Consider the following 11882-nt stretch of genomic DNA (forward strand, 5'->3'; position numbering starts at 1 on the left):
TCCCCTTTCTGTGCAACAGTAAAGATGCTGTTGAGATGCCAAGTGGCACAGAGTCTTTGGTGAAAGTGGTCTTTCAGTTTGTACTTATATTTCATACCCTCAGTTTCAAATATGAATTCAAAAGATAACTTGACTGGAAGACAAATTGGAGTGATAGATCCAAGACCAGATCAGAATTTCCTTTCCCTTCCAGGGACTAAGCCTTTTGTTCACAGTCAAGCTTGAGATACTTGCATCCTTCTCCCTGTAGGATGGTTTTCTCTCAAGATGTGTTTCAGTCTTCTAATGGCAGAGCTGGAAGTTCAGTTCATCAGACATGCCCAACATATATAAAAGGTGAAAAAAATTATATTCTTAACCTCTAGCACCAGAATACCTTAAGAGATGAAGCTGTCTTTAGGACAAATACCTTGATAAGTGTCTGGAGCAGATGGAAGCTGAGACCCAGAGGCCTGGGAGTTGGCTGTTACCAAGACACTTTGTTGTTAATGGGTGAGGGTGAAGAGCAGAGAAATGATGAGAAGTGCCATGGGGAGAAGGTGGGCCTGGGTCCTTCAGGGAAAAGGGTATGAGAGAAACCTGTGGGATTGGGGAGGCTGAAAAGGACTTTTAAAGAACCGGAAAGTTCAGGTGATTTTTAATTTATTTCTATGTGGTTCCTATACTCTTATCCATTTGGGGAGGGCTTTGGACTGTCACAGAGCACGGAATAGAAGAGTATAGAAAATTTAAGAGAATGTAATTCAGATTTTATGAAGTAAGAGGAGTTTCCAGTTGACATCTGTATAATGTATGGCAGAAAACCAGCTAAGCTCTAGAAAGAATCTCTCTAGAAAGTGCATTCCAACTTGCAGTACAATAGAGAGGCAAGAATCCAACCAATGGAAACCATATGCAACTGACCCTCTGTTTGGAGAAGTTCTGGGATGAACCTAGATTGGATAAGTAGTCTGCTATTCTGCGGAGACTATAGTGTCTTGGCAAATGGAAATGAAAGTGAAGTTAAGCTTTGACTTGAGTTTTAAAGGAGTGATGTCACAGTATTTGGAAGAGAAACAAATAAAGAAATTTATGTCATTGGATGAAGGCCCAGAAGCTGCAGAGAGAGAGAGATGGCAAGACCTTTTCTTGACTAAAGTTAGGAAAGTGAATCAAGGGCTTAGCATGGGGGACATTCATGGTATGGGCAACAAATTCTTGTGGGGAAGGGATTCGTACTAATGTGTGAAGTAATTGGTAGTCATGAAAAGGATAAAATAAAAATAATGTGTGATAATCAATAATCATGATTTTGGCTCTCCTGTGTAGGAGATACTGGTAGTCAGATTCCAGAGACAGAGAGGACAAAGGAGAGACGCGGACATCATGAGAAAGTCGGGACCAACCTGGGGATTGTGGAAAGGAAAAGAAAGGAGTGGCGTAGAGTAGAGAAAAGATTGCTTGTTTAGAGATAGGTGTCCATGGGGATGAAAGAGAAAGAGGCTTGCATTTATGGTGTATCGCTATCACATAGGGGATTTTCAAGAGTAATGCTAGTTATTGGTATTAGTTGCCTCAATGCAAACTCCTAGACTCCATTTGCCCAGGAGTCTTGTTGTACCCTGCGCCTCAGGCAGTTTCTAGGACCCAGCACCTTAGCTTTAAAACCTTTTTCAACATAGGGCTGCTCAGCATTAGTAAAGTGGATTGAACAGAGACTATAGCATAGATAACAGCTTCCCAGACCCAGTACCAGGAGCTCTTATCATATAGGATGCTCACAAAGGAGATGACTATGGTCAGAAAGTAAGAGGTGAAGAAGATGAGGAAGATGGCAAGAGACCTCAGGGCAGTGGAATGAGCTTTCATGCTGGAGTTGCTGTGGCCAGCTTTGTGATGTTGCATCTGCCCCAAGTGTTGGGACAAGGAGGCCATGAGCAAGATGGTGGAGGCCAGGAACAGAAGGAAAGGAATAATCATCACAACCGTTGGCTGAGATAAGGTAAATTTCTGCAGAAGCATCTTAAGTCTCTCAATCATAGTGTTGTTTCTAGGGAAATGCTCCATAGAGATCATCTTTATCTTGATGTGATTCCTAACAGCTGAACAGATGAGAGTCACACAAGAAAGCAGCAGAGAACCCAGCAACAGCCGGGGAACCAACCTCAAAATTCTCCACCTCAGCCAGAGGAAGATAGGGTGGGTGAAGGAAGAGATTTTGACACAGTAGACGACAGCAAGCAAGCTGGTTAACCAGAATGAAAGAGTATTTAAAAAGTCCCAGGCGATCGATAAGTACCAAAATACATAGTTAGGATTGAAATAGGAGTAAAAATTGTTCAGCATCGATGCCCACTGTAGACAGAAGTGGCAAATGCCCAGGCTGGTGAGAATCATGTCCACAGCTGACAGCCTTTTGACCTGCACCCACTCTCTGCCCAGCACAGCAACAAGTAAGCCGCTCTGCAGAATTATTGTCAAGGACTCGAGCACATAGACGATCATGAAGAAGACAGTGAGTTGGATGGGTATCATTCTTCTACTCCAAAGTAACTTTCTGGACACAGACTCAGAATCTCTGCAACAGTTTCCAGGTAGGGAACAGGTTTCGAGTCCCACTACTGTCTCATGCAAGAAAATACCTCCCTCTGGATGCAAATTTTCCCTGGCTCATTTTTGACTTTGCCATTTTCCTATCTGCAGGATTTACTTATGCTTTGCTTGCTCATTTGTTATCAGGCCTGGATGCAGGGAAATGTTTGAATGTGGCTTCCTTCTCCTGAGGTGATTTGATTACTCCCAAGAAAGCCATACCTATTTCGTGGTCATGAGTTTATTTCCTCTTCATCTGTCTGAGGTGTGTTTAACCTATTCCTCCATCTTCTTTAAATGATATCTTCACTCTTTTAACCTAAAATTTGAACCACAGGAAAGATGACTCCTTCATTGTCCATTCATGTCCTAGGTAATATATCTATCCTGCTGAGTGCTATAATAAAGCCAATTTCAGAAATCCTGTCTCCCCAGCTTCCACAGTAGCTGGAGGTGGATGCCATAACCAAAGAGTGAGTGTAAATAATAAATAATAAAGAACACTCTTTATTCTGAGATTGCACCACAAAATTGCTGGAACCCCGGACCTTCAAATATCCCCATCCAACACAGGCCACTTTCATAACTGCCCGTTGAATTCCTCAACACGGAGAAATACCCACACACTGCCTATTGCACTCAGCTATCGTTCTGCCAATTCCAACGCCTTGAGCGTACGCCTCTTGTATCTTGGGGAGTTGTTCTTGTGCCATTAACATCACTGTTTTTTTTCCCCCTTACATGGCTAGGCTCTTTTTGTCACTGCTCACATTGTTTAAGATGAATTGAAAGCAGGCCCTGTTACCACTATGAAACAATTTTTTAAAATTAGGCCTACTGAATAGAGAAGCCTAGAAGACTTGCTCTCTTATTTCTTGGTCTATTTATTTATTTATTGTCATTGAACTTCCCCTTCTCTGACTAGCCTATGGAGACAAATGGCATCATTGATGATGGTAACATCAAATGCCACTTCCCCTGGTGTAATCTAGTTCTGTACAATTACAGCCTTCTGTAAAGTACCCATTAGTTATTTCTGGAAGTGTCTCCGGTGGGCTCACAAACCAGTCTGATCCCAGTGGGTGCTGGATGGTCCAAACTGTCAGGCATTTGCTGAAGATACTGCACCTGCCAGCTGCTTCCCTTTCCAGCTGTGTAGCATGGCCTCTGTTGCACTGTTCCCCATCATATGTTCTTGCTACTCAAAGCCCCATCCTTCCAGGCCCTGAACCTGAGCTGAGCAGCCGGTGGCCTATGATGAAGCAGATCTGTGTTCACACTCTGAGCTGTTTGAGGGGCTTAGAAGCTTAACCTCTTGCCCTTCTATCCTTTGTAATCTCACTTGAGGCAAATTTGTTTTGCAGTTGCCTGAACAACTACCATAGCACCCTCATGAAGAAAGCTCTTTTTCTGTATCAATTCTGGGACCACAATTCCAAGTATCCGATGTTGCTGGTGTGAACGTGAACACATGCTGGTGTGTGGCACCTTGGAACATGAAGATGGTAATTGAAAGGCTCAGGGACAAAAAGATCCCTATAAGCAGAGAACTTGTGAATTTGTAGACTTTAGGTGCTGTTTTGGACAAACAGCACATTACTTCTAAATATCTAGGAGTTAATCCATAGCTATATAGGCAGATTAGAGAATGAATTCAGGAAGTGAGTTCAGGAAAAGTATACCACACAGACACTAAACATTTAAGCAGTGGCTTCAAAAGCGAGAGGAGAATTCTAATAATTGCTAGTTAGCGAGGGAGACAAAGTAAAAATCATTGACCCCATATGTGAGAAGCACCAAGTCTGTAGGGACTTTTAACCATTCAAGGAAAAGAAAATAGAAGCAATCTACTGTGAAGCTTAGAATTCTTGAACATAAAATAAGAAACCACTGAACTCATGATGCAAAGGTAAACCATAGCTTAAATCATGTGCATTCAAATTTTGTTAAGACGGTAAATCTCATGTTAAGTGTTCTTACCGTGAAAACAAAACAAAACAAAACAAAAAAGGGGTACAAGGAAACTCTGGGAGGAGTTGCATATGGCTGTCACCTTGACTGTTGTGATGGGATCACCAGTGTTTGCATATGTCCAAACTCATCAAATTGCACACATTAAATATGTGTAGTTCTTTGCACATCAGTTATAACTCAATAAAATAAAGATAATAAAAATAAAAATAACTGAGGCCTAAGTTCCATCCCTAATACTCTGATTTAATTGTCTGGGGTATAGCCTGGGTATCAGGATTTTAAAAATCAATCTATCTAGAACTTGAGGGTATAATGTTAAGCAAAATAAGCCAGACAAAGAAAGACAAACAACGTATGATTTCACTCATATGTGGAAGATGAACAAACTCATGGATAAAGAGAACAGATTAGTGGGTGCCAGGGGGGAAGGGGGAGGAGGGAGCACAGAAGGGGTAAAGGGACACATATGTATGGTGACGGATAAAAACTAGACCATTGGTGGTGAGCACGATGCAGTCTATACAGAAACTGATAGATAGTAATGTACACCTGAAATTCCACAGTATTGTAAACCAGTATGACCTCAATAAAATAACTGAAAAAAAAATCACCCCATCTAATTCTAGAGGGCAGCTCAGTTTTAGATCTACTGCTTTAGAGCCACCTCTCTGGAGAAGATACTTGAATGGGTGGTGAGAATAAAATAATGCTACATATATTTTTATTTCAAAAGTAATCTGTGAGGGGGGAAGTAAGCTCTTAATTTCATAAGCTTTTAGCAGTTGGAAAACGGCAGGAGTGTCCACTTCTCCAGGAAGTACTTTTTATCGATCCATGCTATGAAGATGGCCTCTTTAAATATAGTTTTATCCCTGAGTGCATTCACACAATATGAATCTTGCTGGTGCTTTCTTAGTTTCCAAATTTGTGACTATGCGTATGGTTCTTCTGATATCACCCCAAAATTTAGTATATTGATTATTTCAGAAAAGCTACAACTTTCCCGTGACTACAAATGAAATGTTTAATGCTATGCATTTCAATATTTTCAAAGCATTCACCAACGTCACATGTGTTACAATTATCTAACAGCATTAGAGCCTGCACGTTATACAAAATGTAGGGCCATGGCTTCTAAACAAAGCTTCTTCTCTGAAGATCCTGTGAAGATTTATATTCTATATACCTCTTTTAGCTTCCCTGTGCTATATAAATCTGGAGATAATTCAGCTTTGGAGGTAATTTAAACCGACTCTTGCTCCTACATATAGTAGGGGAAGCTTTTTTTCAGTCTGTGACTCAGTCTCATTTTTCCTGGTTCATATTTGTTCTGTGGAGGAAGATTGCCTCCATCCTTAAAGACTGTGGGGAAAACTATTTCATCCTCACCCCAAAACGAGTAGCATGCTTTGTTCACCTGCATTTCCCTTCATAACTCCATTTTCTGAAGAATAGAACTCCTTCTCCCACAGGCTTGTCATGGAGTTTTGTGCCTTTGTCTCTGTTAAAGCAATCGCCGATTTGACCCAAAAAAGTGGATTCAGATATTTCCCAATTAGCCAAACACATTTTCTTCCTTGTGTTCCTAGCGTTCAATAACTGTCAGAATTGATCTTTTTCATGTGGCAAGTACTCCCAAACGGTCAGCATTTTAAAAGAATATCTGATAGTAACTAATGTGGTCCAAGCACAGGATCAGAGAGCATTCTTTCTACTATTTCTAATTCTGCCACCAACCTGTGCGGCCTGAAGCAAGTAATTTTTTTCTTTGCTTTTTTCCTCATTCTTTAAATAAGAATCATAATGTTAATTTGTTTAGTTTCCAATTTATTGGATGTACACATTACTGAAACCCTGGGAGCGTGTACCTAGTCAACTGGCAAATTGCAAATTATAGAAAATACAAGAAATATAATTTAATACTGAAATGATGCTACCTACCCAAAGGCCTTAGGCAAAAGTCTGACCAAAAGACCACTACCACCATCAACAACAAAACAACTGTGATTCAGGTGACATACGTAACTCCACTAGGCACAACCTCTGCTTTCATCATTCTTACTGGACACTATCCCTGATGCCCTAGAACATTTGAACACTCAAGGTGCTGAGCTTCTGGTGATCTGTGTTAATATGGAGGAGGATAATTCCTCCCTCTCTCCTGTTATATTCAACTAGGAGGTACCAAATTCACACACACACTCTAGAGCCTCAGAGAGGCTCATTTTATTCACTTTGTCTCTGTCTCCCTGGGACATAGTATAAGTCCGTAAGGCTGGGAGGGGTTAGGGCAGACTGATAAATACTACCTTCAGAGACACTTCTCTCTTGTAATGTCTAAAGCCATGGTTCCCATGGATTAACAACATCAGCATAGTTAGTTAGTTAGAAAATGCAAATTAGTTAGAAAATAGTTAGAAATGCAAATTCTTGGGCCTTACCCAAACCTACTGAATCAGAAATTCTGGGAGTGGAATCCAAGAATCTGAATTTCAACAAGCTTTCTAGGTGATTTTGATGCTTGACCGATCAGTCACTAGGAATTGACTTGAAGGCACTAACAATAACAAGTTTAATTTACAAGTGAGAGAATTTTCCTCCAGAAAGATAAAACTCTGCTAGTTATAGTTGTGTTTACTCATTCATTCATTCAGCGAATATTTATTAAGTGTCCATTAGGAGCCGGGCTCTCTTTTGGGCCCTGGAGATGGGGAAGGAGAAGGAGAAGGAGAAGGAGTTTTGTATGTTAAGTTTGAGATGCCGATTTTAGATACTGTTTTGGAGACAATGAGTGCGCAGGTGAGTATATACTGCTAGAGTGCAAGGATAAAGTCTAAGCTGAAGATATAAATTTAGAAGTCCTCAGCATATAAAGACATTAGTTAAAAACACGGGTCTACACGATATTTCCGTGAATGAGTGTAGATAAAGAGGAGCTCTGAGGACTGAGCTCTGGGTCACTCCAATCTTTGTGATCAAGTTGATGAAGAATCAGCAAAAGAGACCAGGAAAGCAGAACTAATGAGGTAGAAGAGGAAAGTGTTTCAAAGAGGGTTGAGTTATCAACTGTATGAAATCTAGCTGATCAATGAGGTAAGGTGGCCACTGAGAATTGATCATTGGATTTTAGCAACATGGAGGTTGTTAGTAACCATGTGTTATGGGCTGAATTATGTCTCCTCAAAATTCACACGTTGAAGTCCTACCCCCACTACCTCAGAATGTAATTGTATTTGGAGATAAGGTCTTTAAAGAGGTAATGAAATTAAAATGAGACCATCATTGTGGGCCCTAATTCAATATGACTAGTGTCTTTATAAAAAGAGGAAAATTTGATACAACATGTGCATGCCCATAGGGAAGACACCAGAAGACGGCCATCTACAAGACAAAGAAACAGGTCTTAGAAGAAACCAACCCTTTAGGCACCTTGATCTCAGACTTCTAGCTTTCAGAACTGCGAGAAAATAAATTTCTGTTGTTTAAGTCACTCAGTCTGTGGTACTTCGTTATGACAGCCCTAGCAAACTAATATAACATGTTAAGAGCTGCTTCGATAGAATTGTGGGGAATAATAGTCTGATTGGCTCAAGAGAAAATGTAAGAAGAATTGGAAACAAGTATTGATACACAGGGAAACAGATACATTGATTAGTACCTAGAAGGGGATGGGGGTCAAATTTTTTAAAAATAAATAACAGCATGTTTGCATGTTTTTGTATGATGAGAATGATCTAATAGAGTTGGAAAATGAGAGAAAGAGGGAGAGAGGGGGAACAAGAACTATTTCTGGAGCTTTGTCCTCAGTAGGCAAGAGGAGGTGAGATCTAGCCAAGTAGAGGAGTTGGCCTTTATTGTATGCAAGGACTTTTTCTTCCCTAGTAGCAGGGGGAAAATAAATATATACATGGTAATAACATGTAGAAGTTCCTTTCTTATTGTGCCTATTTTTTCAGTGAAGTAGAAAGCAAGGTCCCACAAGTTGAGAATGAGGAAGGGATGGAATTGTTGGAATTTGAAGACAGAAGTGACTTTGCGCAGTAGATATTTAGGGGTCAGAGACATCTAGGGGTTGTACCTTGCAGAAATCTAGAGGGCAGCATTTACATAGACTAGTCAGCAAGGAAATGTGGTGGTTATGGCTATGAAAATGTGCTGCTCAGATTTCCTGCTGCTGGGAACGTAATTGACTGATGGCCCCAGCTTCTGCCCTTCTGGATGCATAACCACATTTGCAGTAAGAGCCATGCTTCCCCTGGGCTGCTCTCACCTAGTGACTGAGCATGGTGGGGATAGAAGGAGGAATAATGCACATCCAATCCTGTGAGATAGAGGACTCCTCAATTGTGTGACTTTGGCTTGAGGACACTCTTCTCAGCCTGGCTAGAATTTTCTTAGAGCTGAACGGCAGTCTAAGAATCTTCCTACCTAATCCTCTTTTTTCTCTCCATGCCTTTACAGAGGTCAAGTCTTATCTCAGTCTTAATTCTATCTCTGTTTTCTCCAACTTCATCCTTTTTTTTGTTTCACAGGCATTTCTCCAATAAATCTCTTGCACATTTAATACTATTTTGGTGTCTGTTTTTTGACGTCTGAACTAACATAAGTGGTATCAGGAGTGGTTTGAGCAACAGGTGATAAGACATGATTTTGGGACTGGCTAATTCATAGCCCAGCAGGGAAAAAGAACCTCAATATGACTATTATTTAGGGCACAAATAGTCCCTGGCACAATATGGTGGCCTGATTGCTAAAGATTTCACCGGTGGTGACCTGGGAGAACATCCCAGTGGCACAAACTGCCCTTGCAGTTGTGATGATTTAGTCATTTGAAAGATACAGAGGGAATAATGCCTACAAAGACAATGGAGTTGTCTGGTTATTGCTAAATTGTGTTGATGCCCTGGAGAGGGATAAGAAGAAACTGAGGTCCATTGACAAGCAGATAAAGGCTGTGTAAGAGCCAGAGGCACATTTTGTAGATTATAATGAGGCCCGTTATAATGAGGATCTTATAGTGGAAGAGCCAAAAGCAGACACAACTGAGCAATAAAATGAAGATTAGATAGTGTTGCAGAGACCCAGGGCCATTTAAGTGTGAACCAAGGCACATCTGTTAGGGTAAAGTCAGGGCCCTGTTTGAGAAAACCTGGGATACTTAAACACTTGATGGAGGATATCTGAATGTCTACTCCTTAGGATTTTGAACACTCAAAACTTTCAGAGGTGTCCTGCTATTCCCTGTAGGAGCTAGTACATCTCCCATGCTGGGAGATGCTGTAGAGACCTCTCCCTACAAGGCAACAAAGAAATACAGTCCTCAGGGGCTGCCCCATCTCCTCTCCTTGGTGGCAGGCTGATAGCAAAGGTCAAGTCCCAGCAGGACCTAGATGGGGACGTGGTGAACCTGATAAAAAACGAAAGAGATTAAACATAAAAAGGAACTGCAAGAATTGGCTTGATGGATTAATAGCAAATTAGACTCACATCAGTGAAATGTAAATCAAAGCCACAATGAGATATCACCTCACACTTGTTAGAATGGCTATTACCAAAAAGACAAGAGATAACAAATGTTGAAGAAAATGCAAAGAAAAGGGAACCCTTGTGCTCTGTGGGTGGGAATGTAAATTGGTAGATAATTAGGGACAATAGTATGGAGTTGCCTCAAGAAAAGAACAGAGCTACCAGCAGTAGTAGAACACCAGTTCAAAAAATAGAACCACCATAACTACCAGCAATCCCACTTCTGAGTATATATCCAAAGGAAATGAAATCATTGTCTTGAAGAGATATCTGTACCTCATGTTCACTGTAGCATTATTCACAACAGCCAAGATATAGAAACAACCTAAAGTCCATTGATAGGTGACTGGATGAAGAAAATATGATATATATATGGTACTGCTTCACAATAGGAAGAGTATATGGGTCTGGAAACCAATAATTGAAAGCACAAGTGGCCTCACTCACCATCACTCCCAAAGACTCACTGGGGATTTTGTGCTTCATATATCAGCAACTCTGGTCTCTACAGGATTGGAGGTCTTATTTCTAATGAGGGCATGTTCTGGCAAAGGGATCTATCAGTGTCCCATTAAACTATAAGATACGGCTAACACCAGGGCACTTTGGACTCCCCGTGTTGAGAATTAACAGCTGAGGCATCACCACCATGGCCAGGGTAATTGACTCTGACCATCAGAAGGAAGTAAGGCTAAATTTACACAGTGGGGCTGAAGGGGATATTTAGAGAACCCAAGCGATCCACTTGGGTGCCTTCTAGAACTTCCTTGCCTTTTCGTAACCATAAATGGACACGTGGTACAACCTCAGCCTGAGAATGCCAAGGACTCAGATGTCTCAGGAATGAAAGTTTGAGTCTCATCACCAGGTATGCCACCAATACCTGCCAAGATGATAGTTGAGGATTAAAGGAACTAAAAATGGATAGTGGCACAGGAAGAGAATGAGTACCATTTGTGGTCCTGAGACCAACTGCCGTGGTGGGTATTATAGTTCATCTCACTAAGCCTTGTCTTCTAAATTTCCCTTCAAATTGAAAGGACCAAAGGAACTGTGAAGGAGCTGCTCTCTGAAGCTGCATGGTGGAATAGATCTGCTTGGTGCAAGGGGTAAAATGTACTGATGACAAAATGTACCACTCAGGTCTTTTACTTTGAGGAACTTAACTGATGGATGAATCCAACTGCTTTTTTTCTGGATCCATCTCACACTGAGGCCCTACCTCCCATGGGTTCTTCCCAGCTGGTGACTTATGACAGTGAAGGCACTAATGCTGACCCATTCCTGCCCATTCAACTGTACAATTTTGGCTTGAGGATTCCTCATTGGCTTGATTAGAACTTTCTTAGAACTACACTGCAGTCTAAGATTCTTGCTACCCAGTCTTCCTTCCTGCCCTCTCTTCTTCACTAGGCTCAGACCTACATTATTGTGTGAAGGCTCTCCTCACCTTCTTCAGCTACCTTCATTTATCTTTTTTTCATAGGCATTTAAATCTCTTGCACATTTAATCCTATTTTGCTGTCGGCTTCTCAGGGGATCTGAACTAATGTAGGATCTGAGTGATAATTAATAGAAAGTTCTTCCTTTATTCTTCCTTTGGTTGACATTTAGTCTTTGCTGACAATGTTTTTCCCTAAGAAGTTAAGTTTTTGACATAATCCACTGTCACTTTCCTATGCCTTAAAAAAAAAAATTTGAGTAACTGTAAGTATCTGAAATTTTTCCTTATACCTACTATGTAGATACCTATTATATCTATTATATACCTAGACTATAGTAGTAGATACCTATTATACCTAAAATCTTTG

The 11882-nt window shown here is 40.8% G+C and overlaps 1 protein-coding gene across 1 annotated transcript; it reads right to left on the reverse strand.

Moving 5' to 3' along the window:
• Window positions 1-1608: 1608 nt before the first annotated feature.
• Window positions 1609-2514, reverse strand: TAS2R16 (taste 2 receptor member 16). Its single transcript, XM_058529126.1, has one exon. It carries the CDS (start codon window positions 2512-2514, stop codon window positions 1609-1611), a length of 906 nt encoding a protein of 301 aa, XP_058385109.1.
• Window positions 2515-11882: the final 9368 nt, after the last annotated feature.

The sequence above is a fragment of the Diceros bicornis genome, chromosome 3 (assembly GCF_020826845.1).
Source record: "Diceros bicornis minor isolate mBicDic1 chromosome 3, mDicBic1.mat.cur, whole genome shotgun sequence".
NCBI lineage: Eukaryota > Metazoa > Chordata > Mammalia > Perissodactyla > Rhinocerotidae > Diceros > Diceros bicornis.